Here is a 21,943-nt window from a genome sequence, read left to right as displayed (position 1 = left end):
CGAACATGAAGTCAATATTACATACTAATATTCCTTGCTTCAACAGATACACATTGGTACAAACAGCAGTGAAATTTCTCACTCTATGAAGAAGGTCATCTCTTTTAAAAGTATCACTTTTCTACAGTAAACCTACCTGACTAATCGGTAAACTATTCTTTTTGTGTCATAAAAGTGGACATCAAATCTGAAATCTTCAAGAATCTAATAAAAATACTCACTCAGAATCGCAACGCAACAAACATAACAAATGGCAGTTCATTCTTTTAGACACACTCCTAAAAATCAGCTGTAGCTCTTGAGAATGACATGAGCTTACGTAATGCATTGGTAAACTGTCATGTAATACATGGAGCTCAGCAATATAAACCAACCTATCCATAGTACCCCAGGATAAAAATGTTTAACATTTCCGACAAATCACCCGCAACACCATCACCTCTTTAGGATTATCATCTCCTGATTAAACAGTGAACTTTAGACCAGCATAGAATTTAAAAGACAAAACGCTTTAGTGGAGAAAAAACACCTAAGGTAAATTCTGAGAGTGGCCAAACAAAAAACACCAAAAACAAACTATAGGAGAGGCAATAACTCCATACAAATAAATTCAACTGTTCAACGACTAACCTCAACCAGCTTATAAGAACCCAGTAAGTTTCATTAAACTAAAAATGAGCACAAACTCCGGATAGCCTAAGCCAAGAACTTCAAACCAAAGCACCCTAGCGAAGGTCAAGCGTGCCAAGACTTCCCAGGCATGCCGGAACTAAGAAACTCCTCAGGCTATTTTATAAAAATAACAAAAATTATGGAGCATTTGTAATTTAATTAATTTAGCTAATTACTTCAGTGAATTTAATAAAATTAACAAGAACCATGGAGCATTTGCGAGTAATTCTGAGTCAGCGGCAAATTCAAATAATATAAACTAAGTCATCTAATAAGACCTGGATATTATATGCTACTGTAATAGGAGTGTCTACTGTAATAAGAGTGTCTTCTGTAATAGGAGTGTCTACTGTAATAGGAGTGTCTACTGTAATAGGAGTGTCTACTGTAATAGGAGTGTCTACCTAATAGGAGTGTCCATTGTAATAGGAGTGTCTATTGTAATAGGAGTGCCTATTGTAATAGGAGTGTCTACTGTAATGGGAGTATCTATTGTAATAGGAGTGTCTACTGGATTAGGAGTGTCCACTGTAATAGGAGTGTCTACTGTAATAGGAGTGTCTATTGTAGTAGGAGTGTCTATTGTAATAGGATTGTCTATTGTAATAGGAGGGACTACCGTAATAGGAGTGTCTACTGTAATAGGAGTGTCTACTGTAATAGGAGTGTCTACCGTAATCGGAGTGTCTACCGTAATAAGAGTGCGTACTGTAATAAGAGTGTCTATTGTAATAGGAGTGTCTATTGTAATAGGAGTGTCTATCGTAATAGGAGTGTCTACCGTAATAGGAGTGTCTACCGTAATAGGAGTGTCTACCTAATAGGAGTGTCCATTGTAATAGGAGTGTCTATTGTAATAGGAGTGTCTACTGTAATAGGAGTGTCTACTGTAATAGGAGTGTCTACTGGATTAGGAGTGTCTACTGGATTAGGAGTGTCTACCGTAATAGGAGTATCTACCGTAATAGGAGTGTCTACCGTAATAGGAGTGTCTACCGTAATAAGAGTGTCTACCGTAATAGGAGTGTCTACCGTAATAGGAGTGTCTACCGTAATAGGAGTGTCTACCGTAATAGGAGTGTCTACCGTAATAGGAGTGTCTACCGTAATAAGAGTGTCTACCGTAATAGGAGTGTCTACCGTAATAGGAGTGTCTACCGTAATAGGAGTGTCTACCGTAATAGGAGTGTCTACCGTAATAGGAGTGTCTATTGTAATAGGAGTGTCTACCGTAATAGGAGTGTCTATTGTAATAGGAGTGTCTACTGTAATAGGAGTGTTACTGTAATAGGAGTGTTACTGTAATAGGAATGTCTACTGTAATAGGAGTGTCTATTGTTATAGGAGTGTCTATTGTAATATGTAAGCGACAAAAGAAAATACTTGAAAATCATATTGAAGAAAATTGTTCTGGTTTTGTTCAAAATTGATCCTGACACTAAACTTGGGCTACGGGGTTAACTTGCTGCCTTTTCAACGACAAATTCCAAGAGCAAATCTTCCGTGATGCAGATTTTTTATTGCTGGGTTTTAATGGCTACAACTGGACGCAGGGTGAACAAAAAAAAGCTGAGATTTATACATGTATATATAGACTTGTACGGTATCATCCAATCAGGTCAAACTCTGTCAAAACTGTCAAACTTCACAGAAAGCCTAGGAATTCTGTGAACAGAACTATATCAGAAGAAAACAACTCCACCTTTGACACTGAAGATGGAATAGACAGTACAATTGCAAGCTCTCACCATTTATGCAGGAGAAACCATCTCCACAGTTGATGTCTACAGAGCACTGACCAGCACAGACTCCTTCATGACACTGCAGATTCTCTGCACACTGGGAGTTGTCTGCACATTCTTCTCTGCAGCCATCAGCGTAAGCCTACGGAAGATGCAATTGTCAAACATATTATGTGAATGCCCGGCATTCACATTTACTCAGGTAATAAAAGTCTTTGCACAGAAAATTTATTTTTATTTAACGTATAACCACAGTTATCGTTCTAACTTTCAAAGTTAATATCATGAGTAGTGTTTTGTGCAGTTTAAATAAATTAAGCGAAAAACATAAAACAACTGTACAGGTTTTCAAACATAGTCAAACAACTGTAATTTTAAAACTTCATATCACGAGGAAAATGTTTTGTGCAGGTCAAATAAATTAAAAAACAACTATAAAAAGTTTTAAATGTAAAATAATTAGCAAGTAATAGCTAAATTGAGTCTGTTTTGTTACAATAACAATAAGAAATGATTTGTTAACGATAAAATTAATGCGAACTGAAAAAGCAAAATTAAAAATCTTGAATATGTTGAATTAATAATAACAATTTGTGCATTGAAGTGTGTGTGTGTATATAATGGTTACTGTTCCAGCAAAAGCTATCCACCAAAACCTTGAATACGACAATACTGGTACCTTTAATACTGGTGCAAATGTAAAAATGAGATATCGTACTGGCTTTGTCTGACCAAACGGAGAGAGATTGTAGAGACTATTCCTACTAAAGACAATATAATTGTCCATGTGAAAAAATGAGCCTTGACAGTGATTTAGCAATTAAACCTTATAAAAACCGGAAATAGAAGTTCACGAAAACATGAAAAAGCATCGTCTGTCATAGAGTTAATAGAGTTCCAATTAACCGTCATTCAGCGTGCTCAATAGAGAAAAAGGTGTACATAGTACATAGTAAGAGCAATGGAATTGCAAGAGTCTTCGTAGAGTCGTGATTAGAAATTTGGATGACTAACCTTAGGATGCGTTTTACGTGAGCTCATATCCAGTAAAATGCAAGATTTCCATTCCTAAATTTCAATAGCTATAGCAGGACAAACTGAACTACAGACACGCATACAGATTTTTTGCTGTTTATATAGTAGATTAATTCATTTTATTGTTTATGGCATGATGGGTTTTCGATGTCTATTCATCTATGGCACTAACATAGTTGTGCACTTGGTGTGAGTAAATATCGATGTCTATTCTTCTATGGCACTAAAATAGTAGTGCACTTGGTGTGAGTAAATATCGATGTCTATTCTTCTATGGCACTAACATAGTAGTGAACTTGGTGTGAGTAAATATTAATGTCTATTCATCTATGGTACTAAAATAGTAGTGAACTTGGTGTGAGTAAATATCGATGTCTATTCTTCTATGGCACTAACATAGTAGTGAACTTGGTGCGAGTAAATATTAATATCTATTCATCTATGGTACTAAAATAGTAGTGAACTTGGTGTGAGTAAATACTGATGTCTATTCATCTATGGCACTAACAAAGCAGAGCTCTTGGAGAGAGTCAATATTGATGTCTATTCACCTATGGTACTAACATAGTAATGCACTTAGGGAGAGTATATACTGATGTCTATTACTATCATCTACTCACCTTGCATTTCTTTGAACAGTAGCCTTGGATACAGACTTGGGTTGGAGCACAAGAATCATCTTGAGTGCAAGAATCTAAACACAGACCCATTTGACAACTCTCTCCAGGAGCACAGTCTACGGACGACTTGCAAGAGAGCCCACAGATTCCCTGAACACAGGCTTGAGGACACTCGTTGTCTGTAAAAATTACCCTGAGTTCTGAGTACTGTATTACATTCCAGAAACCAGCTGCCAATCCAAATTGAACATCTCTCAAACACAGATGTATGCATTGAGTCAACAGCTAGGCATACATGCTATACAATCTCTACACATGTATTATTACTACAACTAGATAGACATCTAGATACTGCACTATATACAATACAAAAACATAAAGTGAGCATACCTAGAGTGCAAGTTCGGACGCACACGTGCCTTCTGCATACACTAACTGCTCCACATTCATATCCCTCGATACAGGAAAGCACACATTGGCCGCCTTCGCAATACTGCCCTCTGGCACACTCGCTGTGATTGGTGCATCTGGTAGAACAAGCCTTGCTATTGGCTTCACAAAACTGGTTGACATCACAATCTGAATCCGTGGTGCAGCCAAGGGCGCATAGACCTGAATTATGGTGAGACAGAAGGAAGATAATGAAGTGAACTGGAAAAATAAGAAAAGTTGTGAAAAATGCTACTTTGCAGCGCATAAAGAAAATAGTTGCTTTGAAACTTCTATGGGAGTGAAGAGGGTTCCGTTAGCAAATTTAGGGTTCATATTAAACTTTAAAGTATCCATTATATTAAACTTTGAAGTATCCATTATATTAAACTATAAAGTATCCATTATATTAAACTTTAAAGTATCCATTATATTAAACTTTAAAGTATCCATTATATTAAACTTTAAAGTATCCATTATATTAAACTTTAAAGTATCCATTATATTAAACTTTAAAGTATCCATTATATTAAACTTTAAAGTATCCATTATATTAAACTTTAAAGTATCCATCATATTAAACTTTAAAGTATCCATTATATTAAACTTTAAAGTATCCATTATATTAAACTTTAAAGTATCCATTATATTAAACTTTAAAGTATCCATCATATTAAACTTTAAAGTATCCATCATATTAAACTTTAAAGTATCCATCATATTAAACTTTAAAGTATCCATTATATTAAACTTTAAAGTATCCATTATATTAAACTTTAAAGTATCCATCATATTAAACTTTAAAGTATCCATTATATTAAACTTTAAAGTATCCATTATATTAAACTTTAAAGTATCCATTATATTAAACTTTAAAGTATCCATTATATTAAACTTTAAAGTATCCATTATATTAAACTTTAAAGTATCCATTATATTAAACTTTAAAGTATCCATTATATTAAACTTTAAAGTATCCATCATATTAAACTTTAAAGTATCCATTATATTAAACTTTAAAGTATCCATTATATTAAACTTTAAAGTATCCATTATATTAAACTTTAATGTATCCGTTATATTAAACTTTAAAGTATCCATTATATTAAACTTTAAAGTATCCATTATATTAAACTTTAAAGTATCCATTATATTAAACTTTAAAGTATCCATTATATTAAACTTTAAAGCATCCATCATATTAAACTTTAAAGTATCCATTATATTAAACTTTAAAGTATCCGTTATATTAAACTTTAAAGTATCCATCATATTAAACTTTAAAGTATCCATTATATTAAACTTTAAAGTATCCATTATATTAAACTTTAATGTATCCATTATATTAAACTTTAAAGTATCCATTATATTAAACTTTAAAGTATCCATTATATTAAACTTTAAAGTATCCATTATATTAAACTTTAAAGTATCCATTATATTAAACTTTAATGTATCCATTATATTAAACTTTAAAGTATCCATTATATTAAACTTTAAAGTATCCGTTATATTAAACTTTAAAGTATCCATCATATTAAACTTTAAAGTATCCATTATATTAAACTTTAAAGTATCCATTATATTAAACTTTAAAGTATCCATTATATTAAACTTTAAAGTATCCGTTATATTAAACTTTAATGTATCCATTATATTAAACTTTAAAGTATCCATTATATTAAACTTTAAAGTATCCATTATATTAAACTTTAAAGTATCCATTATATTAAACTTTAAAGTATCCATTATATTAAACTTTAAAGTATCCATTATATTAAACTTTAAAGTATCCATTATATTAAACTTTAAAGTATCCATTATATTAAACTTTAAAGTATCCGTTATATTAAACTTTAAAGTATCCATTATATTAAACTTTAAAGTATCCATTATATTAAACTTTAATGTATCCATTATATTAAACTTTAAAGTATCCGTTATATTAAACGTTAAAGTATCCATTATATTAAACTTTAATGTATCCATTATATTAAACTTTAATGTATCCATTATATTAAACTTTAAAGTATCCGTCATATTAAACTTTAAAGTATCCATTATATTAAACTTTAAAGTATCCATTATATTAAACTTTAAAGTATCCATTATATTAAACTTTAAAGTATCCGTTATATTAAACTTTAATGTATCCATTATATTAAACTTTAAAGTATCCATTATATTAAAGTTTAATGTATCCATTATATTAAACTTTAAAGTATCCATTATATTAAACTTTAAAGTATCCGTTATATTAAACTTTAAAGTATCCATTATATTAAACTTTAAAGTATCCATTATATTAAACTTTAAAGTATCCATTATATTAAACTTTAAAGTATCCATTATATTAAACTTCAAAGTATCCATTATATTAAACTTTAAAGTATCCATTATATTAAACTTTAAAGTATCCATTATATTAAACTTTAAAGTATCCATTATATTAAACTTTAAAGTATCCATTATATTAAACTTTAAAGTATCCATCATATTAAACTTTAAAGTATCCATTATATTAAACTTTAAAGTATCCGTTATATTAAACTTTAAAGTATCCATCATATTAAACTTTAAAGTATCCATTATATTAAACTTTAAAGTATCCATTATATTAAACTTTAATGTATCCATTATATTAAACTTTAAAGTATCCATTATATTAAACTTTAAAGTATCCATTATATTAAACTTTAAAGTATCCGTTATATTAAACTTTAAAGTATCCGTTATATTAAACGTTAAAGTATCCATTATATTAAACTTTAAAGTATCCATTATATTAAACTTTAAAGTATCCATTATATTAAACTTGAAAGTATCCATTATATTAAACTTTAAAGTATCCATTATATTAAACTTTAAAGTATCCATTATATTAAACTTTAAAGTATCCATTATATTAAACTTTAAAGTATCCATCATATTAAACTTTAAAGTATCCATTATATTAAACTTTAAAGTATCCATTATATTAAACTTTAATGTATCCATTATATTAAACTTTAAAGTATCCATTATATTAAACTTTAAAGTATCCATTATATTAAACTTTAAAGTATCCATTATATTAAACTTTAAAGTATCCATTATATTAAACTTTAAAGTATCCATTATATTAAACTTGAAAGTATCCATTATATTAAACTTTAAAGTATCCATTATATTAAACTTTAAAGTATCCATTATATTAAACGTTAAAGTATCCATTATATTAAACTTTAAAGTATCCATTATATTAAACTTTAAAGTATCCATTATATTAAACTTGAAAGTATCCATTATATTAAACTTTAAAGTATCCATTATATTAAACTTTAAAGTATCCATTATATTAAACTTTAAAGTATCCATTATATTAAACTTTAAAGTATCCATTATATTAAACTTTAAAGTATCCATTATATTAAACTTTAAAGTATCCGTTACATTAAACTTTAAAGTATCCATTATATTAAACTTTAAAGTATCCATCATATTAAACTTTAAAGTATCCATTATATTAAACTTTAAAGTATCCATTATATTAAACTTTAAAGTATCCATTATATTAAACTTTAATGTATCCGTTATATTAAACTTTAAAGTATCCATTATATTAAACTTTAAAGTATCCATTATATTAAACTTTAAAGTATCCATTATATTAAACTTTAAAGTATCCATTATATTAAACTTTAAAGCATCCATCATATTAAACTTTAAAGTATCCATTATATTAAACTTTAAAGTATCCGTTATATTAAACTTTAAAGTATCCATCATATTAAACTTTAAAGTATCCATTATATTAAACTTTAAAGTATCCATTATATTAAACTTTAATGTATCCATTATATTAAACTTTAAAGTATCCATTATATTAAACTTTAAAGTATCCATTATATTAAACTTTAAAGTATCCGTTATATTAAACTTTAAAGTATCCGTTATATTAAACTTTAAAGTATCCATCATATTAAACTTTAAAGTATCCATTATATTAAACTTTAAAGTATCCATTATATTAAACTTTAAAGTATCCATTATATTAAACTTTAAAGTATCCATTATATTAAACTTTAAAGTATCCATTATATTAAACTTTAAAGTATCCGTTATATTAAACTTTAAAGTATCCATTATATTAAACTTTAAAGTATCCGTTATATTAAACTTTAAAGTATCCGTTATATTAAACTTTAAAGTATCCATCATATTAAACTTTAAAGTATCCATTATATTAAACTTTAAAGTATCCATTATATTAAACTTTAAAGTATCCATTATATTAAACTTTAAAGTATCCATTATATTAAACTTTAAAGTATCCATTATATTAAACTTTAAAGTATCCGTTATATTAAACTTTAAAGTATCCATTATATTAAACTTTAATGTATCCATTATATTAAACTTTAAAGTATCCATTATATTAAACTTTAAAGTATCCATTATATTAAACTTTAAAGTATCCGTTATATTAAACTTTAAAGTATCCGTTATATTAAACTTTAAAGTATCCATCATATTAAACTTTAAAGTATCCATTATATTAAACTTTAAAGTATCCATTATATTAAACTTTAAAGTATCCATTATATTAAACTTTAAAGTATCCATTATATTAAACTTTAAAGTATCCATTATATTAAACTTTAAAGTATCCGTTATATTAAACTTTAAAGTATCCATTATATTAAACTTTAAAGTATCCATTATATTAAACTTTAAAGTATCCATTATATTAAACTTTAAAGTATCCATTATATTAAACTTTAAAGCATCCATCATATTAAACTTTAAAGTATCCATTATATTAAACTTTAAAGTATCCGTTATATTAAACTTTAAAGTATCCATCATATTAAACTTTAAAGTATCCATTATATTAAACTTTAAAGTATCCATTATATTAAACTTTAATGTATCCATTATATTAAACTTTAAAGTATCCATTATATTAAACTTTAAAGTATCCATTATATTAAACTTTAAAGTATCCATTATATTAAACTTTAAAGTATCCATTATATTAAACTTTAATGTATCCATTATATTAAACTTTAAAGTATCCATTATATTAAACTTTAAAGTATCCGTTATATTAAACTTTAAAGTATCCATCATATTAAACTTTAAAGTATCCATTATATTAAACTTTAAAGTATCCATTATATTAAACTTTAAAGTATCCATTATATTAAACTTTAAAGTATCCGTTATATTAAACTTTAATGTATCCATTATATTAAACTTTAAAGTATCCATTATATTAAACTTTAAAGTATCCATTATATTAAACTTTAAAGTATCCATTACATTAAACTTTAAAGTATCCATTATATTAAACTTTAAAGTATCCATTATATTAAACTTTAAAGTATCCATTATATTAAACTTTAAAGTATCCATTATATTAAACTTTAAAGTATCCATTATATTAAACTTTAAAGTATAAATTATATTAAACTTTAAAGTATCCATTATATTAAACTTTAAAGTATCCATTATATTAAACTTTAAAGTATCCATTATATTAAACTTTAAAGTATCCATTATATTAAACTTTAAAGTATCCATTATATTAAACTTTAAAGTATCCATTATATTAAACTTTAAAGTATCCATTATATTAAACTTTAAAGTATCCATTATATTAAACTTTAAAGTATCCATTATATTAAACTTTAAAGTATCCATTACATTAAACTTTAAAGTATCCATTATATTAAACTTTAAAGTATCCATTACATTAAACTTTAAAGTATCCATTATATTAAACTTTAAAGTATCCATTATATTAAACTTTAAAGTATCCATTATATTAAACTTTAAAGTATCCATTATATTAAACTTTAAAGTATCCATTATATTAAACTTTAAAGTATCCATTATATTAAACTTTAAAGTATCCATTATATTAAACTTTAAAGTATCCATTATATTAAACTTTAAAGTATCCATTATATTAAACTTTAAAGTATCCATTATATTAAACTTTAAAGTATCCGTTATATTAAACTTTAAAAGGAAAATAATATTATTAATCGAAGTCTGAGCAAACTTTTAGAAAAAATTAGTTTATTTTGGCCACCAGCATTATAAATAACAATTGTAAACTAGCATGCCCATCGTGTTATGTACATTGTACACTCTGCATAACAAATTGTACATTTATACATTGCATATATAGACTGTACATTCACACACTCCTCATTTATGCACCGTACATTTACACATTGCATACATGTATATATATATGTACTGTGCATTTATACACTTCACCTCTACAGACTTCACGTTGTACAGAGTAAATCATAGACTATACATGTATGACTCATTATATTTTCTTGACAAGTTTCAAAAGCATTTCTTTAACTTTTCTAAAACTACATGTATTTTTTGTTAATAAACAACTGCCTATTTTCAATGGTGTAAAGCATGCAAGATGTCAGGAGATTCTCCAAGAATGATATCATTGCTCACCTTCAATACATGAGAAACACGAGTTTTCTGTACAGACATCAGTACAGTGAGGGTAGCAGTTTCCTGACACACACGATGAGTTGGCTGAACATTGAGAATGCATGCCACACGCTACAACAAAACACGCAAAATAATGCTCTCACTCTGAGGCTATAAATGACTAGCTTGATGCCTTCATAATAGGGGTAGCCTTTTCAAACTAGGTGCAGAACCTAAGCTAAGTAAAATAACCAGTACAAAACATGACTTCCAGATATTCTTACTAAGAATACAGGCTCTCTCTCGTCTTGATGTCATACTGTAGTGCCACAGGCTTCAATTACCCTTACCAGAGAACATGGTAAGCTAGACTAAGATCCAATGTATATCTTTTAACAGCTATCAAGCCTTTGCTTGATGAATTATTTAAACTGAGACTACAAACTATATGGATACTAATAGATGGATATGGACACACAGTAGATAGAATATTCTATCTTGGTCCCTAGTACATATACTAGATAGACTGATAGATATACTAGAGTATATATACACTAGTATATCCATATAGTAATGTAGTATATACTATATGGATATACTAGTGTATATAGAGCCGGGTAGTGAAATGACTACTTGGCTCTGCCAGACTGGATGTGTTGCAAATTGCATCCCTTCGGGTTATCTGACAGTTCCAGAAGAAGCCCTTGATAAGTGTTAGAACCACCCAAGGTAACTTATAAAAACTAGTTCGGGGTGTGTGTTTCTCTACTAGAGAGCATGAAAACATTACCAAGCAATGTCACCATATGACAGAAGCATGACATTACTATTGTATACACACTATAGTATATCTCTTAGTCTATCTAGCATATCCATATATAGTAGTACATACTATTTGGACATACTATATGAACTAAGTAATAAGCAAGAACACTGAATTAAAAATACTTACTCAGAATAGGTTCAATATCAGAAATTCAAATCAATACCTACGTGTAAAATGAGGCCCACTTCCATCTTTTCCAGTCATTTCTATGCACTCACTACCCAACAGTATTGTGCCGAGAGGACACGCGCAGAGATCATGCATTTCGTGACACTGCAAGTTGGCAGGGCAAGACAGGTATCTGTCTGACTGACAACTGACAGGTGGTTCAGAGGCAACACATTCATCTGCTCCATTTCTTATGCAGTCACATCTGCCATTCAAGCATTCTCCATTAAAACCTGCAGAAAATAAAACAAGATGTCATATGACACGGATGCCTAAACATGATAGATATATCATACCTTGACATATCCCAGCATGCCATGTATGTCTAAATATGAAGTGTATGTGTGAGCATGACACATGCACCCACGTCTAGGCATGACACATCGCGCACTTACACCACATGTGATATACAGTGGGATGCAATATTTAACTATGATAAATGATTAAGTAGTATGATCTTCTTACACTTCTGACTTACACCTCTAACTTACACTTCTAACTTACACTTCTGACTTACACCTCTAACTTACACTTCTGACTTACACCTCTAACTTACACTTCCGACTTACACTTCCGACTTACACTTCCGATTTACACTTCCGACTTACACTTCTAACTTACACTTCTAACTTACACTTCTAACTTACACTTCTGACTTACACCTCTAACTTACACTTCTGACTTACACTTCTGACTTACACCTCTAACTTACACTTCCGACTTACACTTCCGACTTACACTTCCGATTTACACTTCCGACTTACACTTCTGACTTACACTTCTGACTTACACTGTCGTCTTACTTTACTTACGGACATACTATGGTGAATAAGCAGCTGTTTCCATATTTAATGCAATATTGTAGCCTCAGCTAGTATCATGTAAATAACAAAATCAAAGACACCACCAGTTGAAACTGCATCAAATTTTTGTTGGTTGCAAAGTCATAATAACGGATATGAAAATGTGAAAAAGAGAATAAAAGAGAAAACAAATCCAATTACACAGATTTGTGTTTTGCTTTGTATCCATATTTAATATTTTTTATTAAATAAACTTTATATTTTAACTATTATTAACAACATTGATGAGATAAACACAGTACGAAGAGTCACGCAAACACTTACCACACTTGGAGATATCCGTAACAGTACACCTGACCTCTCCTTCAGGTCTACTGAGAAAGTGACACTTGCCAGTCTTTTGGTTACAGTAGAGGTTGTAGTGGTTACAGTCCCTATTCAACTAAAATATGTACCGTATATTAGCAAACGTTTTAAGAGAGAGTACAACTCCAATAAAAGGGGTCAGTATATCAACAACCATTGGTCAATGTTAGCTTGAAACATTAATAATTACCCAATGAATTTCAGTAGCTTTATCGTTGTACACTAGTAGTCTAAATATTTACTAAAACAATTTCGATGTTTGAAGCGAGCTTAATAGTCGCTACGTTACGCGTAACGATCAGCTGTGCCAGTTAATAACCCCAAGCGCTTCAGGTGTGAGTATTTTAACCAATGGAATTAACATAATAACAATCATTGATCGCCAGTCAGTTGAACATTCCTAAACTTATAGATAAGAGCCGTGAGAGCAAGCTTTCTTTATGTTGCGTAACGCAGAGGGCTGAGCGTATTTTAACCGACATATAAACTCATAATCGCTTAATGAATTAGTTGCACCTCAGGTAGCTTAATTGGTTAGATTATTGCCTGGTGAACGGGAGGTTTCAAGATCATATCCAGAACAAAGCGAATCTTTCATTTCTAGATTTTAATACCTATAGCTGAACACACTGAAGAACGGATTTTGAGATTTAAATATAGATTATATATATATATAAATGATATATATATGATATAAATATATATATAAATATATATTTATAAAATAAGTCCAAATATAATAATGATATGTCTAATTACATTAAAATTCTACATCACTATCGATGCCATTAGTTGTTTTATGACAGGCTATTCTTACACTAAAGGTCGTTGTATTTTTATTTAGAATTTGTCGCTGTAACACTTGAGAAAATTTTGTCCTTTTAACAGTTCCTTTTAAACTTTTCCATTACATAATATACATGAGTAATACAATATTTTATTATACTAACTTCAAAAACCAAATCTATGTCTAATGTTAATCGGTAGCCTTTGAAGAATGGAGAAAGCGTAATACTATTATGCTTTATTATTTATCTTGAGGTGTTGACTGATGTTCTAAAAAAAGAATCGAGGAGATTGACCAACCAGAAGCTGAGATATAGCCAGCCAAACACAGGTATCAACTAGATATAACAACTAGATATCATGAGAAAATCAGTGTTTTGTCCAGTTGAAATAATTTAAGAACAAATAAAAATAACTATAAAGGTTTTCAAACTTTGTCAAACAACTGTAACTTTCAAACTTCATGTCATGAGAAGAATGTTTTGAGCAAGGGCAAATAAATTTTTAAAAATAAAATACGTCAAACCGTATATGATAGCGGATAATCCAGCGTAATGATAATCTAGGTAAAGATAGCGGATAGGTGAACTCACCATGACGAGCGACGTATATCTCTTGATAACGTATATAATCAGTACACAAATCGCCACATTTTAATTTCAAGAGAAATTATTGTTGATATCATTCGGCAGAAAAAATTCACCATGGCGAAAAAATAACGAAAAAACATCGTGGTTTCTATAGTTAGGCAAAGAATATTTCATAACAAGGACATTGTACTGCGTGGGGGCAATGATAAAATAATACGTCATTTAGTTTGCGCATACATATAATGATAACGTATATAATGATAACGTATATAATGATAACGTATATAATGATAACGCATATAATGATAACGTATATAATGATAACGCATATAATGATAACGTATATAATGATAACGTATATAATGATAACGTATATAATGATAACGTATATAATGATAACGTATATAATGATAACATATATAATGATAACAAATATAATGACGTTATCATACTTATATGATAACGTCAAGCTCAGTGTTAGAGCGCATGGATTGAAATCTTGCGGTTGCAATCTCCGGAAGTTCTAATCCATCATGCGGAATTTTAAATTTCAAGATTTTAGTATCTATAGCTGGACAATCACAATGATGAATACACATAGACAAACTTTGAGAAATATATATAGATATTATATATTGTGTTATATATTGTACCATATATATTATATATAGTACAATATATAGTATTAAAGCTTATAAAATATATAAATATATATAAATATATATATATAAGCACTAATCTTACTAGTAAGGAATCCTTAATAACAGCCTCAGTTTTTCGATCAGAATGAAGTTCGCCTGTCAATCCTATATCGAATAGCCTTAGTTCTGAAACTCAGTCTAGGTCACATTGGACAGTTGAGTAAGTCACCCACTCGACTGTCTCTATTCACTTACTGAGCAGTTAGTGTTGAGGATGCTTGAACCATCATCGGTAATGTTCACCACAGAGTCATGAGCGCATCCAAGAGAGTCCGGGTCACAGTACCACCCCTTCTCTTCATCACAGGGAGGACCTGCGCAGAGTAATTATGACAGCATGTATATACATGACTAGAGATGAAAGTTTCAGTGAGTGTTCTTGGGATGACTCTAGGATCTCCTTGCCTTCTCTGCAGTCTATTTACAGCTAATACAGGCTATTAAAACAGTTCATAACCATCTGGAACAGTAACTCTATGTAAATACCTCTATGTAAATACCTGACTGAGAAACCTGGATGAGACAGCTATATCTATTCATACGTTACATTGATTTACATACCGCATGTAAATACTATTAAACATGTTGACTTACATACTGCGTGTATTTACTATTAACAAACATGTAGACTTACATACTGTATGTACTTACAATTTACAAACATCATGATTTACAGACTTAATCACGTTTACACTAATGTACTATTAAACTATTAAACCATAACCGCCACCGTCACAAGTAGAAGTTTTTTCAAATAGAAAATCAACTATTTGTCATTTTAATTGCCTTAATAAAAAAATTGCAAAAAGTTTGGAAATTAATTTGCATAACGTCTTCAAAACAATGTCATTTAGAAGACTATTTAGCGCATATTTTTAATTTTGTGACGTAACTTAGCTTACAAATGACCCAATAACAACGCTAGCTCACAATAAAATTGCGCTTTTTTGAGCTCATTTTTTTTTTCTGCGTTCAGCCAATTAAACATCCTGTAACAAGCTACAAGCAATATTAAATGGCTTGTTTACCTTTCAGAAAAGACAGATTATTTTGAAGGCTAGATTTAGAGAATAATGGGTTTTAAGACACCCATCTCTATAATTCTAGATCGGACTAAACATACCCAACTTCCGTCCCTAAAAAGCTAGGTTACATCACATATTTATGAACACGGCTTGTATTGTCGTTTGCGACACCGCTGTAAAAAAACCTTCAAAAACAACAATGACTGAAAGTTAGTGGACTAATCTTTATTTTGAGTACAAAATCGGAATCAACGTGTCTGATTTACCTATGAAAAAAAACAATGAACGCTGTTCATGACAGTTATGGTTGAACATACATGTTGACTTACATACCGCATGTACTTACTATTTACATATTTGCTGAATTACTAACCTCTACAGCTAGCGTTGACCCTATATAATCGTCAAAGAAAATATAATGTTCATCTACTGAAAGACTTCTTGATACAACCATAGCGGTTATATCAATGTGACCTAACTGATAAACAGTGTCTTCAGAGAACCCAGAAGGAAATCTCACGTGAATGATAAACGATGCAAAACGAAAATGAAACCCAGATGTAATGGCAGTGTAATTTGAAGTTGTCAGTACCTAGACTAAACAACTCTTATTAGGGTAACATATCCTGGAGCTTTTCTGAGTGCTAATAGTTTAGTTGCTTAGTTACTAACCTCTACAGTTAGACCCGGTACAGGTACACGGAGGGCTACACACTCCATAACTGCATACAAAGTTCTCTCCACAATCAGCTGTTGTGTAGCACCTGCCAACTTCTGTACCGTTTGCACACCTGATACTCTCTTCATCCTGTAACATGTACATGCTGACAGAGATACAAGTTCAAATGTTTCAGATGGTCAATCCAACGCTTCTGTACACGTGTGAGCAAGAGATGTAATTTTTAACTATTACAATGTTAATTTTTGCCTTTCAGATTCGCCATAGATTTTGACCAGCTTGTTCGAAATGCCGAGGCACCTCTGAACATCATGCGCCACTCTTGGCTCAATAACCAAAAAAGTGAGCTACTCACGCCGTTGGGCAAAGATTAGATAATTTCAAACAAGTTAGTGATTGATGTAGCGGTTTTTGGGTCCATATTTAGGGAGCCAACACTAACCTGTTGTCACTGGTAAAATTTTCCTTCTATGATTAATCAGAATAACCATTTTTTGATTCAAACTGAAGCTTTTTATTTGTTAAATGAACTTTCGATGTTTTCCATAAAAATATAATAATCAAAAATTTGCAAAGATAGTAATATGTACTGCGATAATACCATACCATGTATAGTAATATATACAAAAATTATAAGACTATCACGTATTATACGCACAATAACAGGGCAGGTACACGCTTTAGGGAAAACCTATTAATATAATACAATTTTACGGAAACATTTAAATATACATTTTTAATTTCATTGCAAAATATTTCATCCTCTTCGCTCTGTAGTCTTTGTCTGCACCTGAAATCACAAATAAGCTTTAGAACTACAGGTTGCCATCTTAGTTATAGCTCGACTGTTAGTCAGTGATCACCATGGCAACAAGGTAACGTGTAATGCTCTGACCAGCATTCATCATACCTCTTAAATTACCATATTTAGGCACTAAATCCTCCAGCTGCATAGGTGACTCCTTCTTTCCGACGCTGTTTTTGAACTTTGATCATTTTGCGATGTGCTGTCGCTTTCCTTTTGTTTTTTCCGATGCATTTTTTCGTCAGCCTGTGTTCATCTTTGGCTTGCGCATGCTTCAAAACCTTCTCACCTACAGACAAACCAAAAGCCTTTTGAATCCTAAACAGTTCGGTCCTACCGCTATTAAATACCATCGCAGCCATCGTTGCACCGATCGTCACCGCTCTCTTACCACACCACTGAGTTTTGGGGCAACGTCGCCAGATTTCCCCATTAAAACACTCATTCGTATTCTGTGTAGCGACTCTTTTACACCTCTCCAACAACTTTCGGTCAGACAATCTCTTATACACAGGCAGAATCACATTTAACATGGCGTTCGGTAAGGCAGGCCTTGAAGGGGTCATCGACGGATTCTTATACCAACACCAGCTATTATCAGGGCAGTAGTCATGTTGTGGATGAGATTCATCGGACGTTATATGATAAGGTGTGGCAAGAATCGCTTTTTCCATTGCATCAATTTTACCTTTATTCAATTTGATAGCATTTCGATAATAAGATTGTAAACTTTTTATCAATTCGGCAGTAAGCAAGTCTTTACCCGAAATCTTGGTTTTGGAATTTTTGAGTTCGTCTTTAAGCTTATTCAAGTATGTGGTTACTCGCTTTGCCACGTGATTCACGCATTCTTCCTTCCTAACACTCGCATCACCATACACTTTCAGTTTAGCTACCGCGTCATACGCCGCACTATCACCATCACTAAGCATAGTTGTATATCGTAAAGGCCCAGCTACAGATCTCTGCCAGATAATCTTTGCCGCCTCCATTTCCATCGCGCCGCTTGAGCCGTCATGATTCTTTTTGCAGACCTCTCGGTGTTTCTCCCAGAACTCATCATAGCCACTGTCATCCTTCCTTGGTCCTTTATCACACACCTGGCAGAGGTTTGACATTACTTGGAAATCTACAACATATCCAGTAAGAATATCTATAGCAACAAAAACACCATTGTGTGAAGAATACCCACGCTTCTGCCACGTGCCATCATAACTAACAGCTATATCTACCTTATCTGTATCAGCGCTAAGTTCCTCAAGCTTTATATACTCTTCCTTTACAATATTCCTAATGATTCTAAAATGCTCCTCTAAAGCTGTAGAACATGCAGTAGCTAATTTACCTAACTTAGCGAAGTATGAAGTACGATGGATAGGCAGTGATAAATTTAAATCCGAAATAAAGCTACATGCCTGCTCATAATCTACCCCATTACTCTTACAAGAATAAACAAACCTATCGTTTATATCATAAGCCCTACCATTTACCACACTCTGGGATGTGTGTTGCGACATAACTACAGTCTTACAATCATTACAAACTACTTCAAATAAACTAGACATACCAAGTACCCTATCAGTCTCAACTAACCTTACATTAGTACCACAACAGACGGAACACATTATATGAGAAACTAAGGTATATAAGAATTCCATGCTCACTACCCTAAAGCTGCTTGCACTGACACTGCTTGCGGCGGTATCACCAGAAGTAGTGTCAGCACCAGCAGAAATAGGCGAGCTAGCAAGATACTTCCTGAATGTCTCAAGTTTGCGCTTGGATGCAGAAACTGGAGCGGCGGAAACTGGAGCGGCGGAAACTGGAGCGGCGGAAACTGGAGCGGCGGAAACTGGAGCGGCGGAAACTGGAGCGGCGGAAACTGGAGCGGCGGAAACTGGAGCGGCGGAAACTGGAGCGGCGGAAACTGGAGCGGCGGAAACTGGAGCGGCGGAAACTGGAGCGGCGGAAACTGGAGCGGCGGAAACTGGAGCGGCGGAAACTGGAGCGGCGGAAACTGGGGCGGCGGAAACTGGAGCGGCGGAAACTGGAGCGGAGGAAACTGGAACAGCGGAAACTGGAGCAGCGGAAACCGGAGCATCGGAAGCCAAAGCATATGATGTTGACGATGTTGATGAGAGGAGATGAGATGTACTTGAAGGTGTTGTGGTCGCATCAACTTTCTACAAATAATAAAATATTTATGCCTGGGAATAATTAGTCACAGCTAACTTGTTTTCGCTGAGACTTCATATTTATCTCCAGTTCATAGTCTGCTATTTATACAGCATAAACAGCACACTGAAGCACCATAGCTAACTCAACCACTGAGAGAAGGGCTTAATAGAAAACATTCAAGGCAAATGTTTTGTAGCGAATAGCATAAAACCAATGATATACAGCCCCCCATATGGGGCTGTATATCATTGATAAAACCAACTCGGTATCGTCGATACATAACCACCACTTTACAATGGATACTATTTGAATTGTTTGGTTTAGCCTCATGAAATGTGTAGTAGATAAAAAGATTTTTAGTAACTAATTAAAACTAGTCATAGTAACTAAAAATGAACCGAAAATATAAACAATAAAAAATAGCAAAACGATAATACTAACCTCATCATTAGTCTTTTTAGATGGAAAGACTCTTTTCCTTTTCTTTTTGCCAAATGCAATGGCGCTATACGACTTCACCATTTCGTTCAGATAAATCGATAGCTTTGAATAACTGAGCGATTTGTAATAACGTGTTGTTAGATCTTCAGTCAGAGACAATTGGAAGGGGCTGAGTAGTAGCGACGCACTGTTTACACTCGCTACATACTTCACCGGCATTTCATTGGTCAATTTCCATTATACGTAGATTTCATTTGATAAAAAGCGGCTCCGAAGCAAAGCAAACCAGTCTATCAAAGGTTGCAATTTTGGCGGGAATAAAAAGGCTCTCACTCTTTATTGGTTGATTGAGCGTGAACGTCACCAGTACTATTGAATAGACTGCGTGTTGAGCCTCTCACTTGGTACGTGTATATAGATTACATGTACATTATTTTGATATCGTCCGATAACGAGCAGGTCTGCCAACTCTCAAGCGTTGGGCGTGAGACTCACGCAATCACCCCAAAGAAAAAATAAAAAAGCGTGAGAAATGAGTGAGATTTTTGCCCTAATTTCCTCAATTTAATGTACGTATACTATCAGTAGTATATCAATTGCCCCAAAAAACAAATCTCAAGCATTGCCCCAATCTTGGGTTGGCAGGCCTGAAAACGAGCCATTTATTATGCAAATAAGGTGGTCGTAAGGGTTGCATTTTTGCGGTTTTCCTGCAATTTGTTTGATTACAGGTTGGCAATAAAAGGCTTATAGTAAAGCTTGCATTAGTTTCTGTTAATAAAATGCATACCTGTTGAAAGAACACACTCTATTGCTTGCAGTGCTTCATAAATCTGCAATTTTAGAAAATTTGACCAAAACTATCAAGGACAAGTTTTGGTACCTTAAAGTGCCTCGCGTTGCGCGTTCACAACTCGAGAGCACAAAATTTGTGTTCTCTCTGTTGCTTTTTTAAATTTGAAATAATTCTGAAAAGCAATGGGTAATAAATCAAAAAAGAGGAAAAAGTCATCTTCTGAATCTAATAAAGAAGGGCAGATGGACGAACTGGACAGTCAGATTTCTGAAGAAGAAACAAGTGGATTATTAAAATCCAATAAGGTTGTCAAGTTTGATGATCACTATACACTGATGACAGAAATGTTTGAGAGACTCATCAATCAAATGAAGTATGATTAACAACAGCTGATTGAGGTCATCACCAGCAAATTTGACAATCAAATTCGTGACCTTCAAACGGAAAACAGAGAGCTAAAGTCAAAATTAGCTGTTCTTGAGCACAGAATAGCAACAACTCAGATCAACATGCTGAACAATGCCAATGCCAAACACACTATCACTGCACCTGTTATTGCTGCAAATTATATGCTAGCTACCAGACAAGAGCAAGGAAACATCACTGAGCACAGATCTGAGCAAAGTAAACCTACATATGCATCTACACTTCAAACTAACAAAAGGCCATTCACTAGACTAGTAAAAGGCACTGGTGAGGGAAAGTGGAATCTAAAGTCTTCTCCTACTAGAAAATTTTCTGTAAAGGTCTTTCTTACTCGATTTTCACCAGATGTTGAACCACGTAATGTCATACAACATATAAAGGAAACCTTCGATATAGAAACTCAGG

General features: G+C 31.9%; 3 protein-coding genes across 3 annotated transcripts in view; all 3 read right to left on the bottom strand.

The window, feature by feature from the left end:
- Positions 1–17,945, bottom strand: part of LOC137401519 (cell death abnormality protein 1-like) — a 46,255-nt gene extending 28,310 nt beyond the window's left edge. Inside the window, exons 1-9 of the mRNA XM_068087909.1 lie at positions 17,815–17,945; positions 16,886–17,021; positions 15,384–15,502; positions 13,070–13,187; positions 11,942–12,175; positions 10,970–11,080; positions 4,460–4,681; positions 4,070–4,248; positions 2,421–2,556 (exon numbers count right to left, since the gene is read on the bottom strand). Of these exons, the coding sequence (XP_067944010.1) occupies positions 2,421–2,556; positions 4,070–4,248; positions 4,460–4,681; positions 10,970–11,080; positions 11,942–12,175; positions 13,070–13,187; positions 15,384–15,502; positions 16,886–17,021; positions 17,815–17,817 (1,258 nt within the window). The 5' untranslated portion in view covers positions 17,818–17,945. The remainder of the gene's footprint in view (positions 1–2,420; positions 2,557–4,069; positions 4,249–4,459; positions 4,682–10,969; positions 11,081–11,941; positions 12,176–13,069; positions 13,188–15,383; positions 15,503–16,885; positions 17,022–17,814) is intronic.
- On the bottom strand, positions 17,391–19,327 carry LOC137401520 (uncharacterized). The gene is made up of 2 exons (XM_068087910.1): positions 17,803–19,327; positions 17,391–17,682 (listed from the first exon to the last, which is right to left on the bottom strand). The coding sequence occupies exon 1, from the start codon at positions 19,320–19,322 to the stop codon at positions 17,820–17,822; it is 1,503 nt and encodes a 500-aa protein (XP_067944011.1). The 5' UTR covers positions 19,323–19,327; the 3' UTR covers positions 17,391–17,682; positions 17,803–17,819.
- On the bottom strand, positions 19,322–20,451 carry LOC137402227 (uncharacterized). The gene is made up of 3 exons (XM_068088725.1): positions 20,317–20,451; positions 19,386–19,880; positions 19,322–19,333 (listed from the first exon to the last, which is right to left on the bottom strand). The coding sequence occupies exons 1-3, from the start codon at positions 20,395–20,397 to the stop codon at positions 19,322–19,324; spliced, it is 588 nt and encodes a 195-aa protein (XP_067944826.1). The 5' UTR covers positions 20,398–20,451.
- Positions 20,452–21,943: the final 1,492 nt, after the last annotated feature.

The sequence above is a fragment of the Watersipora subatra genome, chromosome 8 (assembly GCF_963576615.1).
Source record: "Watersipora subatra chromosome 8, tzWatSuba1.1, whole genome shotgun sequence".
NCBI lineage: Eukaryota > Metazoa > Bryozoa > Gymnolaemata > Cheilostomatida > Watersiporidae > Watersipora > Watersipora subatra.
The sequence above is the reverse complement of the archived record's forward strand: the minus strand, read 5'-3'. Positions and strand labels throughout refer to the sequence as shown.

What these genes read in the sequence shown, in the direction of transcription:
- LOC137401520 (XM_068087910.1), bottom strand. Translation starts at nt 19,322, where the DNA reads ATGTGTTCCGTCTGTTGTGGTACTAATGTAAGGTTAGTTGAGACTGAT.
- LOC137402227 (XM_068088725.1), bottom strand. Translation starts at nt 20,397, where the DNA reads ATGGTGAAGTCGTATAGCGCCATTGCATTTGGCAAAAAGAAAAGGAAA. An exon ending in CTAAAAAGACTAATGATGAG is followed by an intron (nt 19,881 to 20,316) that starts GTTAGTATTATC and finishes TATTATTTGTAG; the next exon opens with AAAGTTGATGCGACCACAAC.